Here is a 24,698-nt window from a genome sequence, read left to right on the forward strand (position 1 = left end):
AAAAAAAAAAAAAAAGGAAAGTAGGAGGTTTAAAAAAAAGTGTCCTGCTTTTGGTATTAAGTTCTTGTCAAACAGAGCGTCCTGCTCATAGCCGTCCTGGTGGAGTGAGTGAGAAATAATGCAAGAATGGAAGGATTGTATCTTGTGGGCGGAGTGAAGCATTTGAGAGAGATGATTCGTGCGTTATAGCTCATTATTCTGGCACAATTCTTTTTTCCCCCCAGAAATTGCATGCTGTACAATACAACGCCTCGGCGCCGACACACTTTCTCTCAACTCATGCCGTCATCCTCCTTCAATGTGATTTAAATTCACCGGAGAGGCTCCGTCTGCTCTTTATAACCCAAAAAAGAAGTTCAACCGTCAGCTATGAAATCAGATTATCACTCTTCCCTTCCTCACAGATTCCTTATCTTGACGTCTTTGTCCTTCCGTCTTAGTAATAGGAGCAGCTGCCCCCGAGACTTTAAAAAAAGTGTGTTCGGTAGCAGCCAGCGGTGATGAATGTGTGAGTTGCTTAACTGCTGCTCTAAGTGCCTTTTTATGAGCTGCTAATACTTTCGCTGTCTCTCTCTTTCTCGGCTGCTTCTGCTTTATGTCAGCTGTTGCCAAATCCTGCTGCTTTTCTCTTCACCTCAGCGAGCACTATTTCAACGTCAAGACTGGTCTCTGTGTGAGAGAGAGACAGAAATAAAACCACAAAATGGGCCTCACACCTGCAGCTCCAAACACCTTTTACTCCTTCACACTTCATCTAGCTCCATCGTTGTCTGTCTCCCTCCCCCTCTAACCTTTTCTTCTTCTTTCCCCCCTCTGGTTTTGCCGTTCAAGGTCCTAAAAATGGCAAACTTAACATACCTCCTTAACTATACGGCCCCGAGGCTGTTGGCATGTGGGTCTGTGTCATGGAGGATGAGGAGGAGAAGGGGAGGGCAAGAAGAGGTGAGCAGCAGCAGGAGCTTTGTCTAAATTATGATATGTTTTTTTTCCCCCCCTTCTCTCAGGGCAAAGCAGTTACCGACAACTGTAAAATAAATTATGGGGAAGACGGACAGACGGAGAGCAGACAGGCGGACGGCGAGGAAGGAGAGGTGTGTCTGGGAAACGCTCATGTGAGAAAACATCCGATTTTTGGGCCAGTCACTGCCAGCCTTTTCAAGGATTAAAAGACGCACACACCCCCCACACACACACACACACACACACACACACACACACACACACACACACACACACACGGTGGCAAGTGTCTGCTTGTAGTACGCTTTATGTGTTGAAATCTGCACAACCAAATTCCACATTCCAGTCATTGCTTTTTCAATTTCATCATGTGAGCTCGGAGTCTGATAGAGAGGGAAGTTAATCAGCTTGTGATGCCACAGTGATCCTGTTCAATGCAACTCTGTGGCACCAAGAGGGTCTCATTTTCATGTTTCAAAAAAGAGAATATGTATGAGATGGCATTTACTTTGTCTAGGAGGAAAGGATTAACTGTTTCCTCAGGGGGTAAAGGGAATTCAAGCCTCTCTGATAAAATATTTATGGGCCACAATCCTCCCCCGAGGCTGACAGCAAACCTAATGTTTTTATAGCAGTTTTATTGCCATGCGGCGCTTCTTTGAGTTTTCATTATCTATATAATTATATTTGAGAAAAGTCCAAAGAAAGAAAGAATCTAGTGTTTTCAACGACATAAAAGCTTGTGTTAAACCACCGCTCAGGAAAGGGAAGCTATACAGTTACGCTAATCACAACACGGTTAGCAGTAGATGTATGAAAACTAGGAAAGTGTTTCTCAATAGTAAAAACAAACTCAAACGTGTACATCTGAACTGGATCGTGCGCACTCCTCACCGAGCCCCAAGTGCTGTTGCAAAGTTAATAACAATTGCTCATTGCTCTCTGAAACAAACTTTCACTCTTTTATTTTTTTCTTAGTGACTTACAATGACGTGTTTTAAGCTGTATTTTCCTTAAACTACAGGCGCTTAGTCACTTTATTTCTAAAGGGTTGTATGCAATAAAGAAAGTAAACAGGAAAACAAAACAGTTTGAGGGTCTATATAATATCACAACCAGCAAATGTCCATTTTAAAAAAGGGACAGTTCACCCCGTAATCAAAAATACACATTTTTCCTCTTTCCTGTCGTGTCCTTTGCCGCTTCACGAGTGACATCGCCGACACAAGGCCGACATCGCACAACAAAACCTTCTAGATTTATAAACAGCACTACAGGTAAGAGGAAAAATATGTTTTTGATGTTGGGGTGAACTGGCCCCTTTAGCATCAAAACAAGTAATATCATTTGTGGCTCAGTTTCTCTTTTCCCAGCCGTCCTTGCTCGACATTGTCTCTTTATCCAGTGCCGTTCCTGTCGCGACATCCTGTGCCCTGCAGTAGATAGAGTGCCCTTTGCACCAGACACTGAGGGAGTCCACACAGTAGTGCCATTGTACTCCATTATTGTGGAAATCCTCTTTTTTTTCTGTGTGCCTACAGTTTAGAGTAATTGAGCTGAAGTAGACTCGACTGGAGGCTCTTCACTCAGTTCATCTGTTGTCAAGCTCTCCACTTTTGGGCTTTGTTTAGCCAGCGTGCTGTAAATGGTCATCGCCTGAGGGCAGAAGAACAGGATGGAAAGTGTTACCAACACATAGCATAGTTAAAAAAGTGATGTTTCATGATGGAAACATACCAACTAATCACTCTCGCTCCAAGATTTGTAATATATATGTTCATCTACGGAGTAATTCTTAAAGCTTATTCGTGGGCAGAACCCAGTTTACCTCAGTGACCATTCCACTAATGTTCCCAGCGTTGGAGGGCAGAAGCAAAGTGTTGGACTCTTTGGCGAGGTTGGAGAAAGCAGCGACGTACTGCTCGGCAACACTCAGTGAGGCTGCGGCATTTCCGTTCTGTCAGGAGCCCAAACAAAACATTTCTGCTTACTGTAACATACGGGAAATAACATTTCCAAATAACGCAGGATGAAGCCATAGAATCTACTTTATACCTGCTCAGCCAGGGCACCTGACAGCAGACGAATGGCCTTAGATTTGGCTTCGGCTTTGGCCAACACAGCTTGGGCCTCACCTAGAGACAGCACAGAGTGTAAAGTAACACCAAAAGTACATTTGTTTTGGATTCACGGTATAATGTGGGCTTTAAAACTCATTTTTCAACATTCCTCTTGCTCACTTCTACTCAAAAGTGCTTGCATGTTTGATTTGTTTTAAAGTTTGAGTCACGAGATCCTTGTGTAGTGTTGTAACACATTCTGCAGGCACATAATTAAATGCTTTGTGGATTTGGTGTAATGACGGGCTAAGTTTTACGCTAACAAGACCTTCAATTACATATGTGATGGCATGATTCTGTGCGTGTAACCGGGTCAATGGAAAATCCCAGTTAAACAGTTGTTTCTGTAAGTCAAATTCACCAACCGGCTGCACTGTTTATCTGCTCAGCCTTCTGTCCCTCTGAAGCGAGGATTTGGGCTTGTTTGCGACCCTCTGCGACGTTGATTCCCGCCTCCCGTGTCCCCTCAGACTCCAGCACTGTGGCTCTCTTCTTGCGCTCAGCCTCCACCTACACAGGAAACAATGAAGAAAGAAGGACGTCAAATATTTTGCATCCAGGAAAACAAAATGTCCATCTCAGTTTCTCTAAGTCCAAGATAAAGTCTTGTTAAAATGTCTTGTTTTTTTCAGTCCATGAAGAATTATTTTAGCGATTAGCCGATCGACTACTTGCTGCAGCTCTAATGCAAAGAATATTGCTAAATGCAGTACCCCTGAATTATGATGATGAAAACGAAAGTTGGTAGTCATGATTATGCGTTTGTCTTACCTGCATCTGCATTGAGTCTTTAATACGAGGTGGAACTTGTATATCTTTGATTTCATAACGCAGGCAGCGGATGCCCCAATCGTCTGACGCCTGGTTGATGGAGCGGACGATGTTGGAATTAAGAGATTCCCTTTCCTTGAAGAGCAGAGAGGTAGCAGGTTTAAGGTACATACCGGCGTCATTATATTGTTGCAATGTAATACACACCAATCAGTGCAGATGTTTCTTACCCTGAACACTTTATCCAGCGTGAGTTTGCCCAGTTCTGAACGCATTGTGGTTTGTGCAAGCTGAGTCACAGCATATTCTGGATCCTCCACACCATAACTAGCCTGGAGAGACACACAACTCGTCAGTCTGTATGTGGATCATTTCATGTATAATTCAACTAACTGGTGCCACCTGCTGGCAAACTAGAGCTCCTTGATTACTACACAAATGTTCATGTAACAGTTTTGAACAGAATTCAGTCCCTGTATGTTTTCCCCCTACATAACCAACCGGGTATTTTTGACTATTTCAATGCTTATTATTAAAAAATACCTTGAAAGGATCCAAGATTCTCAAATAAAGGACTCCGTCAATTTGCAGAGTCACGTTATCTGTGTAAAGACAGAGAACATATCAGTGCATTCAGCCATGAAGATGGTTAATTCAACCAATAATAAGCACAATTGTTTACGTCTATGCAATGTAATGGAAAAAAACGTACCAAGGGACACAGCTGACTGTTCGGGAATGTCAATAACAATCTCTTTAAGGCTTTGCACATAACGAACTTTGTCAAGTATAGGAAGGAGGATGTTGAGTCCCTACAAGAAAGGACAAAACAATGGGTTAAATGATAAGCGTTCCATTTATTTATACCTTTAGATAGGTGGATTGTGGTCACATAGAGAGGAATTAGCCTCCTCGGTTAGAAAATAATTACCGGCTCTAAGATCCGGTGAAAGCGGCCCATCCTCTGGACCACCCAGGCCTCCTGCTGCGGCACAAACAGGACCACAGTGTTGATGGGTAAGCGGGAGGCCCATCGTTGCTGGGCTAGATCCACCCACAGCCTGGGCACAGTCTGCTGGGAGTTCTGCAGAGACAGGAGACGCATAGTGGTGTACAAATCAGTTAATATGTCCCAATTATATCCAATTAAGTCAATTTATGTTGTTTGTAACATTTCTGATTAATTATAAATCCCATGTCTACAGAGGCTGCACTGAAGTTTCTACATATGATTTTACTACTGTTTAACAAGCTGGTCAAAGGCCAACCATAACAGGCTGATAAACAAGCAAGCATTCAAAACACTAGATACAAAAATGATAGCACTTCCATTACTGCCAAAAAATAAATTAAAAGCCTGGTCTGTCAGAGGTTCAAGAGAGTGGAACATATTTTGTTATAAACTTTTTATTTTATTTTTTAACAATGTGCATTTATTTATTTGAACTCCCAAAGAAACTAAACTAAACCAATAAACATTTACGTTATCCGGTCATTTACAGAAATACTTATATATATATATATATTAAATAATATCTGCGTCACATCTGGCCAACAACATTGCATTACAACCTGCGAGAAACGTCCAGTTTAACAGAAACATTAAGCTAACACATCCCGCAGGTAACGTTTTCTGCAGTTTTGTTATAGAGAAATTGCTGCTACAAATGCACGAACAGAAGCTTTAGTTTCAGGTGCTAACAGTTTAAATAACTGGCTAATATGAAGTATCTGTAACGTCTGGCTAAAGTTAAAGCTAAAGCTAGTTATCCAACCTGTCTGTCAACGAGCACAGAAAGACCGTCGGTTCCTTGATAAACAGTGTAATTACCTTAAAAACAGCGCCGCCGGTCCGACATAATGTCCGGAACATGTTTGAATAAAAGTAGTTAAATGTTATACATAAATTTGAACATTCAGAGTCATGTTATTTCCATGGAGGTTATTTCCTAGAAACGCTGCAAGTCTCCATTGATTTCAACAAATGTCAAAATGCAACACCGCCCCCTACTGCTTGGGATGAGGTACTGCAGCTGCGTCCCCCAGTGCCCTCTGAAGAACTGTGACTGTTATGATAGTAAAACTGTAACTCCAGGGAAATTAATATTGATGAGTATTGTTTTGTCTCCTGGAAAATAATACACAGAAAAACACTTTGCTGGTAAGCTATCAAACCCTCAGAATACAGTTTTATTATTTGTATTATTATTATTGAACCCATTTGTCTTTAGGTGGGTGTATGTGTGGATTTGAGTATGGTTAGTTTTCTGACTGAGACTCAGAGTTTGTATTAATAGTAATAGTAGTAGTGTTTTTGATTAGTCATCACACACAATATTATTATCAAATTACTTACTGGCAAGAATCCTCTGGACTTTAGTCTCCTTTGTTAGGAGTCCGGCAGCGCCCCCATCTGGCACCAGTAAGCATTTTCATGCCTTGTGACTGGGCTGAGATGTATTTATTAAGAAAGTGGTCAGCAAATCTGTCCTTCACAGGATTTTTTAATACAGATTTATACCTATAGAGCTGCCATGTAAATATCACGTTCCTCTACCTCTCATGCCTTGTTTAGTTTGGCCAAAGGGCGAGGGGATTTGTGTTTTATTCTCTTCTTATTCTGATTGTTCAATTTCAAATGGCTGTTTTTTAAGCAGATACACTACAGGTGAATAGGCTAAAATGTTTAGATAATAAATATCAACATGAAACTTCCACAGTTGATTACTTGCATTAAAACAATTTTAAATCTTGGTGAATTTAGGAGAATCTACAGACACGAATAGACAAAGTTAGTAAAATAAACTCCTAAACGTGTAGTTCAGATGTTTACTGTCCACTAGTATAAAATAAGACATGTTATGGAAGCAAAGTAGCTCAAACTTTCTAAATTGACTCGTACATGAAGTAACAATGTTCTTGCCTGTAAGTGTCTCTCCTTAACCGTGTGAACCTTCACGCTCTAATGTTTTCTAACCTTTTAATCATGTAATCATTGTGATTTACAGGCCTGATTCACACAGACTCGGTGAAGCTGCCACATTGGTACGTCTGTGTGTGTGTTTATGTACATTTCCATCTGATCAGACCTTTTTATTTGTGTTGTGACAGAACATGCCATTTGTTGCATGTTGTTGTTAGAAACAGTCATTTTCAGCAATTCAAGTAAACATAAAGCACCGCATTGATTTAGTTATGTTTTAAAACCACATCTTGCATCAAAGCTATTTTCCAATAATGAATATTAGTTACATGTGCAAAGCAAAGAAGCCCACTGACTCGTCTTTTTGATTAGAATATATATTTATTATTCTGTATCACAATCAACTAGCATGAAGACATTCATATACATCTTGTCTGTGCTCATATTTATATTATATGTATGATATATTGGTGCTTATGTGAAAAACATTTATTTCTACTGAAGGACTATAGCTGACATATGTTAAAACACAGTGTTTCATCCGAGGTCAATAGACAGAGAGAAGTCACATAAGCCATGAGAAATGCTCTTCATTCAGTTATAGGTGTTTAGTGTGTGAGAATGAGAAACTCTGAGGCCACTGTGGAGGGTTTCTGTGGTTCTGCAGCAAAACATTCTGGCCTCCAAAGTTTCCAAAACACTGAAAAAGGACCATTAACGTTACGATTTCTGCCCTACAGGAATGTCACCTCCCTGGAGGAAGGCTGCAGTATTCTGAGGGTGAAGATGAGTTTGATAGCGTTTCTAAACCAGGGGTAGAACAGAGCGTAAATCAGAGGGTTCACACAGGAGTTCATCAGCATGATCCAAGACAACAGAGCGTAATAAGATAAGCTAGTGGAGGTGTTCTCGCCTGCTAGAGACGGATAGTAATACGGACAGAAGCACATTAGAAACACAGCTATCACTATCCCGAGAGTCCTGGCTGCCTTCCTCTCTGATCTTTTAGCGGTCGAATCTGCATTGACAGCAGCAGCAATAGTCTGCAACCGAATGACACGCACCTGAGAAATGGCAACCACAAACACCCTCATATAGAGAACAACCATGACAGTACAAGGCCCCACAAAAGAGAAGAAGAGGTCTAGTGTGCCCGAGATGTGGCTGATGACCACCACACACTCGCCGTGGCAGGAGCTGAACCTGTCTGGCCACCTTAAGTGTCCCATTAGAATACACCCGTTGTAGAGAATAGAACAGGCCCAACATAAACAGATTGATATTTTAGCTCTGCTCAGGGTGACCTTAGAGGAGTAGAGCAGCGGCTCACAGATGGACAGATAACGGTCAATGGATATGAGCACCATGTTGCCCACAGAGGCAGAGAGCAGAGAGTAAGAGACATAAGGAGTCAGAGCACACATGAACCTGCCCAGCAGCCAGCACGTCTCAATGTGGCGCAGGCCTTCGATGGGCATCACCAGCAGCCCCACCACCAGGTCGGACGCAGCCAGAGACAGCAGCAGGCTGTTGGTCGGGGTGTGGAGCTGCCGGAAGTGGGAGATGGAGATGATGACGAGCAGGTTGAGTGTCACGGTGAGCAGAGAGACGAAGGCCAGCAGGGTGTAGAGCAGAGCAGACTCAGAGCGGGGCCGCAGCAGCCTCCTGCAGGAGGAGTTGGAGTCGGGGAAGCAAAGCAGAGGGCTCCTGGTGCTGCCCATCAGGGAGGAGGGGTGAGGTGTGTGCAAGAGAAATGGTTAAACTGTCGAACAGACAGTTAATTTATCCTCTAACATCACCCTCCCATGTTTCTAAAAACCCTAAGAGATGATGTAACTTCTGTCCCTCATCATAATCTGATGTATTTGCTCCCAAGGCGAGCTGCAATTTTAAAACCATATAATAATACAAATGCAGGATTTTATGCTGTAATGGCCGTGAGATCAACATTTTGGTTCATTGTTGTCCGTAAGTGTTTGTATTTTGGCTACGCAGGTTATTATAAGACTTATTATAGGAGCTGAGGTTGAACATACAAAAGTTGGAATAAAAATTCAAAATCATTCACAAAATGTAGGCATTAACACAGCCAACATAAAGGGAACATGTAGTAATTAAATGTCCCTCGTGAAGCATAAGAGTTAACAAGCAACTGTTGGGTTGGTCGGCCAAGATCTCTTTAGCTGCTGTATATTTCTGTCGAGCTCTTCGACTCATCACGCAGGAAGAGTTGCAGAACATCCTGACCAAAATAAGTTACTAAGAATTAGAACAGGACCCTTTATTACTAGCTTTTGTAATTGTCTAATAAGCCCACAAGTTTGCATTTTTAAATATTAGCAAGTCATTCATAAAGAGTCTTGGGTGTCTCACTTATGAGCCGGCTAAAAAGACATAGCAAGAGTTAGAGGAGAAATTGATGTATGTATAATAATAATTTCCCAATGTGTTGAACTATTGTTTAATAAAGGGTGAAGTGTTAAAGAGTATTAAAGGGATAATTTGGATATTTTTATGTGTGGTTGTATGAGGTATTTATCCATAGTCGGTGTATTCCCTGCAGTAGTTTGGAGAAACAGTGAGGAGTATCAGCAGGAAGCTAAGCACCGTATTTTAGCCACATAATTAAAAAGGCCCCAAAAAAGTTTTAAATCCCTTTTATTGTCCATACTTTATCTTGCTGTGAGACAGCCCTTTCTGACAGGGAACTGAATCCGTGATATTTATCTATGCTCTCGCCAAAGCCACCAGACTCCATTGGAAAAAAACAGTAATTTTACCTGGCAGAAAATGGGAGTTGCTGGTCTACCGCTCCCTCGCTCGCTTAGTTTGTATGTGTTATTGTGTGGCTTTGGTTTCATCCAAACTCAAACAATAGCACATACTATCGAGGCAGCGGTAGACCAGCATCTCCCATTTTCTGCCAGTTAAAACGGGCAACGTCAGCACACAAGTTTTTATTGACTGATTCGATTCTACTTGGATCTACGGCCGGTAGGATCAGAACATAGAGTATGGAGTAAGTGCTGTTTTTCTGATAGTCTTGCACAAACGTGATGTGCGTATAATTAATCTTCTACTAAAATGATGTTTTTGTCAATGGAGTTTGGTGCTTTGGCGAGAGCATAGATAACAGCTTAAACTCAAGTTATATCTGTGTGAACCTCGGCAACCTGACACTCTCTTGGATTCAAGAGCAATACATCTTTATATTTATTTATGTTAACCTTTAGTAAATCATAAACCCTGTTATAAATATGGCTTTTGTTTTGAATATGTTGAATGACACCTCCAGATGAGAAGCTGCCTGGATTCTCCTCCGTAATGCTGATCATGCCGGCCTTCTGGCTTCATCTTGCAGCCCGAGCTCTACATCTCTTTGAAGGCCGAGGACCATCAGACCATCAGACTACCATCTACGACTACATCTGGGATCAAAAGGTCATATACAGTATATCTCAAAAGTGAGTACACCCTTTAGATTTTTGCAAATATTCTGTTATATCCTTTCAGGGGATAACATTATCCTACTGAAACTTTGATATAACTTAAAGTAGTCAGTGTGCTGCTTGAATAACAGTATAGATTTATTGTCCTTTGAAAATTACTCAGTACACAGCTGTTAATGTCTAAACAGCTGGCAACAAAAGTGAGTACACCCCATAGTGAACATGTCTAAATTGTGCCCAAAGTGTCAATATTTTGTGTGACCACCATTGTTATCTAGCACTGCTTTAACCCTCCTGGGCATGGAATTCACCAGAGCTGCACAGGTTGCTTCTGGAATCTTCTTCCACTCCTCCACGACGACATCACGGAGCGCACGGATGTTGGACACCTTGCACTCCTCCACCTTCCTCTTGAGGATGCCCCACATGTGCTCAATTGGGTTTAGGTCTGGAGACATACTTGGCCAGTCCATCACCTTAACCTTCAGCTTCTTCAGCAAGGCCGTTGTCATCTTGGAGGTGTGTTTAGGGTCATTATCATGTTGGAAAACTGCCCTACGGCCCAGTTTCCGAAGAGAGGGGATCATGCTCTGCTGCAGGATGTCACAGTATATATTGGAATTCATGTGTCCCTCAATGAAATGCAGCTCCCCAGTGCCGGCAGCACTCATGCAGCCCCAGACCATGATGCTGCCACCACCATGCTTGACTGTAGGCAAAACACATTTGTCTTGGTACTCCTCACCAGGGTGCCGCCACACACGCCGGACACCATCTGACCCAAACAGGTTTATTTTGGTCTCATCAGACCACAGGACATGGTTCCAGTAACTCATGTTCTTGGATTCATTGTCTTCAGCAAACTGTTTGCGGGCTTTCTTATGCATCGGTTTCAGAAGGGGCTTCTGTCTGGGGCGACGGCCATACAAACCGATTTGATGCAGTGTGCGGCGTATGGTCTGGGCACTGACAGGCTGACATCCCACTTCTGCAACCTCTGCAGCAATGCTGGAAGCACTCGCACGTCTATTTTTGGAAACCAACCTCTGGATATGACGCTGAGCACGTGGACTCAACTTCTTTGGTCGACCCTGGCGAGGCCTGTTCCGAGTGGAACCTGTCCTGGAAAACCGCTGTATGATCTTAGCCACTGTGCTGCAACTCATTTTCATGGTGTTGGCAATCTTCTTATAGCCAAGGCCATCTTTGTGAAGCGCAATAATCCTTTTTTTCAGCCGCTCAGAGAGTTCCTTGCCATGAGGTGCCATGTTGTCCAGCATTCAGAGAGAATTGTGCCCAAAACACCAAATTTAACAGCCCTGCTTATCATTTACACCTGAATCCTTGTAACACTAACGAGTCACATGACACCAGGGCAGGAAAATAACATCATTGGGCACAATTAGGACATGTTCACTATGGGGTGTACTCACTTTTGTTGCCAGCTGTTTAGACATTAACAGCTGTGTACTGAGTAATTTTCAAAGGACAATAAATCTATACTGTTATTCAAGCAGCACACTGACTACTTTAAGTTATATCAAAGTTTCAGTAGGATAATGTTATCCCCTGAAAGGATATAACAGAATATTTGCAAAAATCTAAAGGGTGTACTCACTTTTGAGATATACTGTATATGTAGAACATCTGCCAACTGTACAGGATTAAATAATGACATATCTACTCAGACTGAGCCTCAGGGTCCCCAAACCAAGCCTGACAACCCGGTATGACTAGAAGGCATTCTCGGCCAGCCCTGGCCTTCAAACCAGGTACGCAGTGAAGGTGAGGAATCACTTCCAGCTGCTGGGCGAGGAGGAGGAGCCTAATGCCAAGTACAGACGGTGCGTTGCTGCGAATGTGGATGTGACCAGTATGTGTGTTCCAGTGATGGAGAGGAATGGAGTATCCCAGAGGTCCAGGCATCCGGAGGTCATGGTGGCGCCGTGAGGGAGTGGAGGAAGCACACCGAGGCTTTGGGCACGAGCCGACTGCAGAGAATCGCATGGTATTGAATATGGCCAAACAGCTTCTTTTCGATGCCTACGATAAGATCAGGGGGGAGGAGCTGATGGAGAAGGTGCAGAGAGTGGAGGCAGCGCATGGTGAACAGCAGTACGGGGAGGCATGGAGGGTCATCAATGAGATGAGTGGGAGGAAAGGTGACCTGGTTCACTCACTTCCGTCATCTCCTGGGAACACACCTGACAGTGGATGGACCTGAGGAAGTGATACCTGCCGTCCTCACGAATCTCGCTATTGACGATGGTCCCTTTACAGTCAGGGAGTTTGCCAAAGTGAAATCCACACTGAAGCAGGGAAAAAGTGCTGGGCCGGACGGCATCCCCCCAGAGGTCTGTAAGAACTGTGATCTTGACGACATCATCCTGGAGTTCTGCAGCCGCGCCCTTATGACAAACAGCCAGCGTGATATGTGGTCTCTCTCTAACATCATCCCAGTGCCTAAGTCCGGAGATCTCTCGAAGCCAGACAACTACCGTGGCATAAGTCTGACTTGTGTCATTGCAAAAATGTACAACCGCATGATACTGAACCGGATACGGAGCATCCATCGACCCCCACCTGAGAGAGAACCAAAACGGTTTCCGAGAGAAGAGGACCACTGTGACCCAGTGAGGAGTGTGACATCCTGGCTGGGGTGTTGCAAGGGGACACCCTTGCCCCCTTCCTCTTCATCATAGTCCTAGACTATGCGCTCAGGAAGGCCATCAGTGGACGGGAGCTAGAACTCGGCCTCACAATAACACCTAGGAGGTCGAGACGACACCCCTCTCTAGTCCTAACGGACCTGGACTATGCAGATGACATCAGTCTGCTCTCTGACCGCGTAGAGCAAGCACAGGAACTCCTGGGCAGAGTGGAGACAGAGTGCGCCAAGGTTGGCCTTCAGCTAAATACCAAGAAAACTGAGTTCATAACATATAACTTCCCCCCCGGACCATCCACCTCTAAAAACAACAGGAGGCACTGCTCTAAAGGAAGTCAATGATTTAAAATACCTGGGCTCGTGGGTCAACTCGTCCGAGCAAGACCTTAAAGTGAGGAAGGCGCTTGCATGGAGGGCCCTGAACGGCATGACCTGTGTGTGGAACTCAACCTCCCCCGACAAATGAAAGCTTCTTCCATGCAACAGTGGAGTCTGTTCTCCTGTATGGTAGTGGATGCTGGACCCTGAAGCCCACCCTGCAGAAATCTCTAGATGGGTGCGTCACGAGAATGCTGCGTGGTGTACTTGGCATCAACAAGGATGAGCTTGTCACCAACACGCACTTGTATAGGGGGGGGCGCTAAGGGTGGGCGAGAAAACAGCGGTCAGGAGAATGAGGCTGGCAGGTCACTGCCAGAGACACCAAGAGCTGCCAGCCAGCAAACTTGTGCTGTGGGAGCCAACACACGGGCACCGATCACGAGGGCGTCCCGCAATAACATACGTGGACGTACTCAGGAAAGATGCTGGGAGCAGAAAATACTGGCGAGCCAGATACATGGAGGATCAGGATGACTGGAAGCACCGATGGAGGGCCCGTCTGAGGACGACCGAGTAGTAGTACTCAGTGAAATGTATAACAGCAGGGAATCTAATGGGCTATGTAACTCAGTCGTATAAGTGTTAAGAGTGACTAAGAGTCTTAAACCAAGTGATACATAATTGTTTTCTAATGGCATGAAATGAGAATATAAGAATAAGAATATATATATATATAACTGCATGAATTGGAAAAACTGCTCTGAGCTTCAAAACTTTTTGAGACTTTTCCTCAGCTTCAACAAATTCATGAAGTTGTGCTTGTTTACCTGTTTTCATCCCAACAGTTATTGTTTTTAACACCTCACATTGGCCGGGTGTCCCTGTGGTTTAGAGGTGCTACTGTACAGCACACAGCGGTAGCTCTACTAATGAGCCGCTTGTTTTGCTGTTAGGTGAGAAGCTCTAATTTGATCTCGGCGGTGTTACTGTGTGTGTCTATGTACGTAGTGGTTGTTTGTGCGCGTGGTAGATGATACAGTCATGTTAATTATGTTAATGTAAAATGGACTACTAGTCTGGTCTAAATGGTATAAAGATGATTTTTACACCACATAAGCCAAATGTGCCGTAGAACAACATATCCAAAATCCGCAGTTTGCATTTACATCTGACAAACTTCAGTAAGCTCTCTGGTGCTGCGTCCAAGTCTGTCAGGACTGGTGTTAGTGTGGTATCAGCACGTTTCCAACCCCATTGCATCGGATCCAGGTCATTGCTTGTGAGCTTCAACCAAAGTATGACTTGCAAATGAACCCGCAAACTGTGAAAACATGCTGCTCTTTCTGTAGGTGGAAGCTTCTGTGGATCAATTGGTGTTTTGCTTGTCGACACCATCTCCATGTATTTAGCGTACCTTAGACTGTTCAAAGAATCATCTGCTCTGCCTCCATATAAGATAACATATAACCGGATACCAGCTTTGCCAATCTGTTCCACTTTTGTTCTTTTCATTGGAGAGAAAGGTTAGCTGGTCACCGTGAGCCTTTGTTGATTCACTAAGCTGAATATCTGCACATGTTTTTCCAACTCTTCTCTGGTGCTCGTGATCTTTGATTGACGGACCCTGTTCGTAGCCATCAAACACGATGCAACAGTCGCCATACCTTGCACGCACATAGTTGGCATATTGTATCGTTATGTCTTTGTATGTCACCTTCTTCTGCCATTTCACTCTATGAATAAGGGGCCCGCCATCAAGAACATGCATAGCTTACACCTTTTCCGCACACGGTTGCACACCATTTCCTGTAATTTGTAACTATTCATTGCTTTGTTGAGTTTGGTCTAAAGCACGCAGCACTTGAAGATGCTCCACTGTGATTATATGAAGTAATTAAAATAATAAAGTCACATGAATGCACATTTATCCTCAGCTCTTTATTGACAACACAAAGTGCAGACAGCTCAGTGAGAGACTTTGATGCTTCAGTATTCTGGAGATGCAGTACACTGGATCCAACCCTGTAGGCAAATTGAAGTAAGTCCCAACCCCCACCATCCTGTGCCTGACCTTTTCTGTTTTACTATGACCTTTTCTGAAGTCATAGTATAGCATGTCGAAAAATATCATTAATAAAGTCATAGTATAGTAATCTTTGGACCACAGCTCCAGATAATCAGACTTGTTTATCTTGCATCAGCTCTTCTTCACAATCATACACTAACAACTCGGGACATCAGCACATTTGTAATGTTTATTTAGACTCACCGACTTCTCCACAGTTAGATATGTGTTTCCCCTACCATCGTCTTTTTTTATTCACAACTCACTTTTCACATTGACAGGTGCTCTTTTATTAAATAAACTAAACGCTGTGGCTCAGGAGGTAGAGTGGCTCGACCACCGGTTGGAAGGTTGGTGGTTCGATCCCCAGCCCCTGCAGTCAGCATGTCAAAGTGTCCTTGGGCAAGATACTGAACCTCAAATTGTGCGTGTGGTGAGTGGTTACATTACTGAAGAGCTGATGTGCACCTTGTAAGGTAGCCTCTGACTGTATGAATGTGTGAATGACATGTGTTGTTAAGATAAAAGCAATCCATTTATGTTATTGATCTAATTTATGTGCACGGTTCAGTTTGTACTGCGCATTCACATTCTCTCCGTTTTGCGAAGGGCGGGGCTTCGCACTTGACGCGCACACCCCCCCTCCTACTATTTTTAAACGATCCACAGTGAGGCAAAAGAAAAGAGTAAAATTGTTTATTGTATCAGTAAAGATCAACAGAAGGCACACGTACAGTATCTGAGCGTAGACATCACACCAGTGTCAGTATCTTTCTCCAGCCTCCATCATACACCACCACTCACACCATCACGTGATCATATAGTAAAATATACAATTACATCATCTGCAGGACTCAAAAGGGTGGAAGTCATCCATCTCGGAGAGGCTGGAATTAATACAATACATTAGCAGGCTAAACTTTGCAGCTCATAGTACAACGTCAAGCAAATGCAGCCTTTTGCAAAAATATATTCATATATAATTATACACCTTTTCTACACATTGAAGCAAATCAACTATACAAAATGCAGAAAACTATCTCGGTACAATAACTGAGGAGTAAGAAAGTCCATGCTTATTATTAGCATTATAATGGCAGTATTACAGAAAAATAGTAGCAGTACCTTTGTCATAAAACAGTTTAGGAAAAAATTACAAGTTCATATAATGCCAAAAATATTAGCTTTGAAAACAAGAAAAAGTACACAAAAGACATTTCAATATACAAGTTTATAGGAGGATTATAACATCTGGAAAATACAAGTGTGTCCCTTTCAAGCAGTATAAGGTTTACCCCAAAAAACAAAACAATAAGAAGGACATTAGTAAAAGGAGTTTTCATGGTTTTGAGATACTTTGGTTGAAATGCAGATCCCAGAGTTCACGTACGCGAGGACTACAGCGACGACCATGCTACAGAATTACAACCAAGCAGGTTGCAGGGTCACTGTGAGGGGGAGGGGGGGGGAACGTCTGTGATTTTGAGCATAAAATGTAAATATTAAGAACAAAAATGATTGTTATGAGAGTATAACCGTTAAAAGCTGTAATATTTCGAGAGTGAAGCTTCTACAGGAAAAATAAGTTATTATTATTATTATTATTATTATTATTATTGAGGAAAATTGTAAAAAAACAGAAGTCTGTTAGTGTGTGTGTCAAATTATTGTTCTTGTAAAAGTTAAAACTATATTCTCAAACTAGAGTTATAATATACATCTCAAAATATTACAACTTTTTTGTAAACAGTGGCTCTAACCCATCATAACAAATAAGACCAAATTACAATAGTTTTGGAAGAAGAATTTCATTTTTGCTCAGCGAACGAGTTCAAATGAACCAATTTTGCAACCACTACTTTCGGCTAAAAGAGACGCTACACCTTTCAGTGAAAAATATTCTCTGATAAATTCATCTCAATCTCAAACACTGCTCAGTAATTCAGGTTCCTCCCGTAAAATATCTCAGCTTTCATCCAGCTGCCGGGCTGTGGAGTCTAGTACGGATAGCAGTCGGGGAAAGCCAGCCCCTGGACGCACTGCTCCCCTCCTTCAGCCAGGTACGGACCCTCCTCCTCGTAGCTGGGCAGGGGGACGCTGTCCTCCTCGCCGGGCGGCGGGACTGCGTCCGGGTCGGCCTTCAGACTCGGCCTCTGGTTGTCCGGGAAAGCCATGGAGAAAAGTGCCTCGGGGTTGCACACAAACTTGTAGACGTACCTCTCTCCAGCCACCTGCAGGACGAGCCAATCAAATGAACGATGGTCATTGGACGAATAAAGCTGGTTAATTAACCATTAATATGACAGTTCTCATAAAGTAAACTTCACTCCAATAGGGTCAATTTATGTTGATCGTCAGTTTTCAGGACCAAGGAAAGATAAAAATGCGACTAACTCATCACAATAAATGTGTCGGCACATATCGGAGTGCTGGAGGAGACTTTACCTTCTGCATGATGCCCTTCTCGTAGTAGTACCTCAGCGAGCGGCTCAGCTTGTCGTAGTTCATGGCGGGTCGATTCTTCTGGAGCCCCCAGAGCCGAGCCACCTGTACGCAAGACGGGAGGAAACCTTCAATAAAACATCCGGCTAGATTCATATATTTTATTAAATACTATACAGCCAGACAACGATTGTCACCTCTGATGAATATAAAGCTTGCAGCTACGTCAGAGTGAATTACTACACCTCGTACATTTATATCCTTTTGTCCAATTTATCAAACTAAATGACTATATTATATAAAATGTGATCATTAAGCATCTCCCTGCTTCCTGAATAAAAGTACATTTTATATTATTTCATTAAGCAAAAGGCAATGTTTTGCTTTTGCCTTTAACTTCACAGCTTTTTGAAAATGCTTTATAATTTATTACAAACTTTTCTCTCATGTTTTCTACACAAGCGACACTAAGATCATTTATGTCTTTTTTAATGACCAAATATTTTATTTATTTCAATCCTCTCTTGGTCTCATCCTCCCTTCAAGTGTGAATATTTCTCCTCCAAGTTAAAGAACCTTTAAGCCTTTCAGAAAGGCCCCGTGTGGGGTCGGGGGATGACTGACCTCCTCGGGGTCGATGAGTTTAAACTCCATGTTGCGTCCCGTCCACACGATCAGGTGTCCGTTGGCCAGGTTGTCGAGCAGTGTGAGCAGGAACTGCCAGAGCTGCAGGGAGCCGCGCCGCTGGTACGGCAAACCCTCCTGCTTCACTTTGCCTGCTTACGGAGTTAAACGAGACACAATGAGAACATCTCTCACGGTGTCTGCGCACGTAATGATGTCATGTCATGATTACGTCTAAATGATATTTAGAAGAAACAATTAAAAAATATCCAACGTCTGTTTTACCTTCCAGTCTTTCTGGCACCACGCAAGTGTCGTCATAGTACACATGTTGCTCTCTGTCAGGACCGAACGCTGTGGGGCAAAACGTTTGTTTACTATCATTAGAAAAAAGTCAAATGTATTCTACCAAACACACACACACACACACACACACACACACACACACACACACACACACACACACACATACATACTCACCAACGTTGTTGTTCTGGTACAAGACTGGAGACTTCCCAAACGACGACTGACAGGTCTGAACCTCTGGAAGACACAAAGCAAGACACGAGGTGGAAGTTTCTCTGGTCTCTGGATGCTCACTACTACAATGATATTCAGACGCACAATAATAATCATAATAATTTCCTTTTATTAGGAGTCTCTCAATCAAAACAATACGCCCGCTTTCAAAATGATTGGAAACATTTGGGATGACGTCAGCACACACTCACCTGAGTCAAAGCCAAAGTCTCTGGGCTCTTGTTTGATGGTGACATGGTTGAAAGCGGCCTGGGGCCGGGCCAGTCCCGGACCAGGAGGCCCCGGCTCTGGGTATCGTGGATCCACCAGCTCCTGTTTGAATCCCCGGGGTCCGGGCGGAACCAGCGGCTCTGAAAGGTGGCGTTGGTACAGCGGCCGCCCGTCGCGGCTCGACGGTTGGTACGACGTGTTCACCGGTTTCTCCTGAGGGAGGAAAGACAAGCAGGGCTCCGACCGCTGCCGCTGAAACCTGCAGGGTGGAGGAAAGTGGAGTCAATAAAAAAACTCCCATGACTTTATTAAAATAAGGGTTTTTATTTTTTTAGGGAGATTTTGTGACGACAGTCCTAAATAAAACTTCAACAGAAGCTTCGAATGTAAAAAAATGTTTCGGTACTTATTTTAAAACATATAAAAGTTGAAATCAGAACTCACCTCTGTTCGGTGCTGAAAGACGCTCCGGGGCAGCTGGCGGGGGGGCGCGGCAGAGCGAACTGCTGGCTCTGGTTGGCCTGTGGGAGGTTGCAGGGGTGGGAAGGGCTCAGGGCAGGAACGTGGCTCGGGGGGCAGCTATTGGTCAGCGGGGGGGCCGGAGGTTGTAACAGCCTCTGCACGGGTGGAGGTCCAGCAGGATGGGTGGAGCCACACTGGACTGCTGTGGAGGCTGGAGGCAGAGCTTTGAGCCCAGCTGGCTTGTTGTCACAGGCACTGAGGAGAGAAGACAGGAAGTCAGGTGCCTGGGTGTTACATTATATTGTGCCTGGGTGTTACATTATATTGTGCCTGGGTGTTACATTATATTGTGTCTGGGTGTTACATTATATTGTGCCAGGGTGTTACATTATATTGTGCCTGGGTGTTACATTATATTGTGCCTGGGTGTTACATTATATTGTGCCTGGGTGTTACATTATATTGTGCCTGGGTGTTACATTATATTGTGCCTGGGTGTTACATTATATTGTGTCTGGGTGTTACATTATATTGTGCCTGGGTGTTACATTATATTGTGCCAGGGTGTTACATTATATTGTGTCTGGGTGTTACATTATATTGTGCCTGGGTGTTACATTATATTGTGCCAGGGTGTTACATTATATTGTGCCTGGGTGTTACATTATATTGTGCCTGGGTGTTACATTATATTGTGTCTGGGTGTTACATTATATTGTGCCTGGGTGTTACATTATATTGTGCCTGGGTGTTACATTATATTGTGTCTGGGTGTTACATTATATTGTGCCAGGGTGTTACATTATATTGTGCCTGGGTGTTACATTATATTGTGCCTGGGTGTTACATTATATTGTGCCTGGGTGTTACATTATATTGTGCCTGGGTGTTACATTATATTGTGCCTGGGTGTTACATTATATTGTGCCTGGGTGTTACATTATATTGTGCCAGGGTGTTACATTATATTGTGTCTGGGTGTTACATTATATTGTGCCTGGGTGTTACATTATATTGTGCCAGGGTGTTACATTATATTGTGCCTGGGTGTTACATTATATTGTGTCTGGGTGTTACATTATATTGTGCCTGGGTGTTACATTATATTGTGCCAGGCTGAGAGAAATAGAGATTGTTTACCTGTAACTATAAAGGCACATGTCAGCGTGAGGCGTTCTGCAGGGAGACGGGTCTTTACACGGACTGTGCTCTCTCTTCACTTTGCTGACAGGCGGTCCGTGAAACATCACTGCAAAAAAATTAAAATAATACCTTCAGAGATGCGACAGTCAAACAACGATTTAACGCTCTTTGGTTTCCAGCTCACACGACGCCTCGTATCTGATCTCAGCCTTCCGGGACTCTACTCGATGATTCCATCCACGACGCAATCGCTGTGAGATTTACCAGCAGTCGTTCAGTTCAGGCAGATCTCAAGCAGCAATAAATTCACGCAGCACGTGTTTGACAGCAGCACTAAATGTGCCATGCTCAGGTCTTATCTGTGACTGGCAAATCATTTAAATATTTAAAAAAAAAAAGGTCAAGTAGAGCTGCTGGAAGTCATTTTATAGCCTTTTCCTGCATCACGTGACTTTTCATTGGCACAGATCCACTGCTGGCTCATAAACTGTACTGCCAGTGAGCACTGTAAACATTAATGTATTTACAGTCCATGGATCCATTCACTGTAGGAACAAGTGTACATTTTCATTTACACTACTTACATTTTATGCAAGAGTTCAGTTTTTATGCTCCATATATCTGGAACAAACTCACAGAAAAGGTCTGCTGCAACTCTCTGCCTTTTATTAAATCAAATAATATATATATATAATGTTCTTATCTTACACTGCACTGTAACTTTTATTCTCGTGTATTATACCCGTCTTCTATTTAAGCTTGTTTTTATTTATTAAATTAACGTTTTTTAAATACATTCTGTATAAAAGATTTATATAAGTTTGGAATATTTTTTAATTATTGCTATTTAATGCTATTTTTAATGCCATTTCACATGTACCTCATTTACACATTACTTTACTTATAAAAGATGGCATCTGTGGCTCTCATTAAATATTAACGGAGACGCAGCTACTCACACTTATTGGACTGGAAATCTGGGACAAACTGCTCGTCATCAGGAACCTGAGCTGTCAGAGGGGAAAGACAGGAAGTTAAAGGACTCAACCGTGACTCTTGTTACACGGGACTGTGATTAACTTCATGTTTCTCTCCTTCAGTTACTTATTTCCCTGTTCAAGCAAAAATAACCCAAACTCTAGGTTTAACCGGTGGCCTTAATAATCCCCGTGGCAGAGGCACTTATACAGTTGTGTGTTTCATGATGTTTGCAGGTCTCACCTTCTGCGATCCAGATTTCCTGCAGCTGGATCAGGTCTTGAAAGAGTTCTGCACGACAGTTACAAACACATTACAGCAACATGAGACAAGTGAAATAACTTTCCCCCAGACAAACATTTCCCTCCGCTGGGTAACCAGTAAATACTTTTACATGTGGACCTGATGAGCCTACCTTCTGTGTCCTGAGCCAGCTCTGTGTCCATGAACTTCCTTTTCCTGTCGCTGAGACATCTCTCTGCTCCCTCCACGTGACATCTCTACAAGTTTAACAACACAAAAAAACGTTTAATAACATAAAAAGCGAACTTATATGTAAGCAATCCTTATCGGCTCCTTTCACAGGAAGATAAACTCACACTCTCAGGGACCACAAAAGGGACCTGCTGGTCGTAAAAGCCGTCCATGTTGCAGGAGTCTTCACCCTGGAATAAAGACAGATTACTCTCAGGCCTGATGAGCGTGTTAATCTCCATTTATTTCACCATCATCTCTTCCACGCTTTGTGCTTTTCTAACCTCCCTGACCCCACAGCAGGATTTACAGTGGCTATAAAAGCTGTGTCGTCAATGACAGTGTTACGCAACCTCCTGTAAGTTAAATCATACACGCTGCACTGCAGGAGGAGCAACTCTTCAAAGATGCTGGAGAAAAGGTAGACATAAAAGATCAAATTATAGGAAGCGAATTAAAAGAACATTTCCACATTTTGGGAAATATCCTGAACATGACTGGACAACTAATGTATGTCAATTATTTACAGGCTAAAACAGACAATTGTTGTTTAAAAGTATAATTGTTGTGAACTTAAAAGTTACACTTGTCTACTACTTTAAAATAAAATAAAATAAAGATTTCTAGTAAGAACAAATTATTCTTTATTTGTTCACAAATTGTATCACAAATCATGTATATTTTCACGATTACTTCAAACTTCAATCGTGTTTCAGATTGTTTCTGTGTTTTCATTCCTTTAGGAGGTAACTTTACAAGCAAGACTTTAAATGAACTACTTTTTCTTATATAATTGATAAAGTAATCTAATCTAACCAACTAAAAGGCCTTTTATAGAAGCTAATCAAACTAAATTCAGTACAATTCAAGCTATATCATAAGACAAAAGGTGTCATATCTTTATTGCATAATTGTAAGATGTTGATTACAACATACGGAAGTCACAAGTCTTGTATGCTTTGCTGAATGCAGCGGGCTTCCGTATGTAAACACCTGCTTTTGTTCGAAGAATTTCGCCCTATTAATAAGCGAAAAGTTGTAATTTAAGTTTGTTTGATTTGCTGAAACGACACCACCACCAAAGTTAATTATATGACCCTTATTCGTAGTGTTTTCAACCCGTTAAGTTGACTATAAAGCGAATAAAAACTAAAATGTAAGATTTGTGAATGGAGTTTGGTGTGATGCACAGGAGAGACCGGCACGTATCGTGAGACCTTGTTTTTCTCAATGAAGTGAAACTTGAGCTTCGCAGAAGGAGGGAGAGGGGGGGGGGGGGTGGTGGTGGAGGGGGACACACACCAGCTCACCATTGATAAATTTACCACGGAGCACAGAGAAAGATTTACGATGCTAACAGGCCGTAAACACAGCTGCGGCAGACGGAAATACCGCGCTGCAGAGCTGACAGATGCGGGGAAATGGAAGCAATGTTGCCTTTGATTTTCAGAAAATGGCGTTCGCCTCTTAACCCATATCTGCTCCCCACAGCCAGCAACAAACCGCGACGATGCGGTGGATGTAACAAAACAAAGCAAAAACAAGGCCAAGCATGTACGCTAGTTTTTATAAAGTGTTATATTAATAATAATGCAGGACTCACTTGATATGTGAAGTGTCTTGTCAGTGTGAAAAACGAAGATTTCCTCTCCTACATCCCCTGCAGCTCCTCGAATAAAACTCGGCTCTGGATTTTTCTCAATGAAGAGATTTGATCGCTGGATCTAAACCTCGAGCCCTGTGCTGCCCTTCCCATTGGCTAAACAACAAAGTCACTCAAAGGGCGAGCCAATCGTCTTCAAGACTGCTCTGACGTTTGTCCCTTGTGGGGTTTTTTTTTATGAATGGTTGCGTTTCATTCATGCCTCCACAGCTCTCTTAAAGGACCAGAGCTGCTATTCCATAAATAAAATAAGCAAATAAATCCCATAAATAAATCCAAATTAACTTCTCAGCTTCCAAATGTATTTGAACAAAATCAAAAATAATCATAAAAAAGCAATATATAAGTGGAATGGTTCAGCTAATGTATTATCATATAAAATAATACATAATTACATTAATTTGTTTGAGAATATACCATATAGGTTTAAACACATATATCCAATAATATAGTTTCTAATATTATTACTGATATATTACGGATTGATCTTATTCGTCATAGTTTAACAAACATGTACTTGCAAATATGAATTTATAATGAACAATAAAGCATTAATAACTGAACATTAATGAGTCCCACATGCAATACATTATTCATTTTCATCAACATTTAGAGCCCAGATTCCTATACAATATTATTTTTGCTATTACGACTCAGCAGCTACTAAGTACCATTATTACTACGTCTACTAATATGGATAATAAGATTTATTATTACAAAAGTAGAGTATAAGAGAATCTATAAAACTGCATGACATTAATAGTCAGGATGCTTTTGTTGAGGTGTAGACATACTATACTTCCTCTCCTCTTGCTGCTGCATATTTGATTTAATCCAGCATCACACATGACTGCTTCAAAGTCCATTCATCTCGGTGGGTGGCAA

General features: G+C 42.5%; 3 protein-coding genes across 4 annotated transcripts; all 3 read right to left on the reverse strand.

Annotated features, from left to right (window-relative positions):
• Positions 1-1,899: 1,899 nt before the first annotated feature.
• stoml2 (stomatin (EPB72)-like 2) lies at positions 1,900-5,867 on the reverse strand. Its single transcript, XM_029452231.1, has 10 exons — positions 5,683-5,867; positions 4,783-4,935; positions 4,564-4,663; positions 4,395-4,453; positions 4,082-4,183; positions 3,852-3,986; positions 3,446-3,590; positions 3,016-3,095; positions 2,789-2,917; positions 1,900-2,616 (listed from the first exon to the last, which is right to left on the reverse strand). The coding sequence occupies exons 1-10, from the start codon at positions 5,722-5,724 to the stop codon at positions 2,503-2,505; spliced, it is 1,059 nt and encodes a 352-aa protein (XP_029308091.1). The 5' UTR covers positions 5,725-5,867; the 3' UTR covers positions 1,900-2,502.
• Positions 5,868-7,439: 1,572 nt separating this feature from the next.
• LOC115021662 (trace amine-associated receptor 13c-like) lies at positions 7,440-8,495 on the reverse strand. Its single transcript, XM_029452245.1, has one exon. The coding sequence runs from the start codon at positions 8,493-8,495 to the stop codon at positions 7,509-7,511; it is 987 nt and encodes a 328-aa protein (XP_029308105.1). The 3' UTR covers positions 7,440-7,508.
• A 7,462-nt stretch (positions 8,496-15,957) lies between these two features.
• LOC115021498 (ETS translocation variant 5-like) lies at positions 15,958-23,841 on the reverse strand. Of its 2 annotated transcripts, none has more exons than XM_029452002.1 (13): positions 23,754-23,841; positions 22,276-22,341; positions 22,092-22,176; positions 21,920-21,967; positions 21,658-21,708; positions 20,696-20,804; positions 19,538-19,810; positions 19,075-19,352; positions 18,824-18,886; positions 18,629-18,697; positions 18,344-18,495; positions 17,723-17,824; positions 15,958-17,508 (listed from the first exon to the last, which is right to left on the reverse strand). In XM_029452002.1, the coding sequence occupies exons 2-13, from the start codon at positions 22,321-22,323 to the stop codon at positions 17,275-17,277; spliced, it is 1,512 nt and encodes a 503-aa protein (XP_029307862.1). In that variant the 5' UTR covers positions 22,324-22,341; positions 23,754-23,841; the 3' UTR covers positions 15,958-17,274. The 2 variants fall into 2 exon arrangements, with proteins under 2 accessions (XP_029307862.1, XP_029307854.1); XM_029451994.1 differs by having other exon boundaries at positions 18,344-18,498.
• Between the last annotated feature and the right edge of the window lie 857 nt (positions 23,842-24,698).

This window comes from Cottoperca gobio, chromosome 2 (genome assembly GCF_900634415.1).
Source record: "Cottoperca gobio chromosome 2, fCotGob3.1, whole genome shotgun sequence".
In the NCBI taxonomy this organism is placed as follows: Eukaryota; Metazoa; Chordata; class Actinopteri; order Perciformes; family Bovichtidae; genus Cottoperca; species Cottoperca gobio.

Bases quoted from the DNA above. Each gene is read 5' to 3' on its own strand.
- stoml2 (XM_029452231.1), bottom strand. From the start codon at position 5,724: ATGTTCCGGACATTATGTCGGACCGGCGGCGCTGTTTTTAAG. The intron at 4,454-4,563 runs GTACGTTTTTTT...GTCTTTACACAG, and splicing joins ACAGTCAGCTGTGTCCCTTG to ATAACGTGACTCTGCAAATT. The intron at 3,591-3,851 runs GTAAGACAAACG...TTTCCTGTGTAG, and splicing joins AAGACTCAATGCAGATGCAG to GTGGAGGCTGAGCGCAAGAA.
- LOC115021662 (XM_029452245.1), bottom strand. From the start codon at position 8,495: ATGGGCAGCACCAGGAGCCCTCTGCTTTGCTTCCCCGACTCCAACTCC.
- LOC115021498 (XM_029451994.1), bottom strand. From the start codon at position 22,323: ATGGACGGCTTTTACGACCAGCAGGTCCCTTTTGTGGTCCCTGAGAGT. The intron at 19,811-20,695 runs GTAAACAATCTC...TTCTCTCCTCAG, and splicing joins ATGTGCCTTTATAGTTACAG to TGCCTGTGACAACAAGCCAG. The intron at 18,887-19,074 runs GTGAGTGTGTGC...TGTGTCTTCCAG, and splicing joins AGACTTTGGCTTTGACTCAG to AGGTTCAGACCTGTCAGTCG.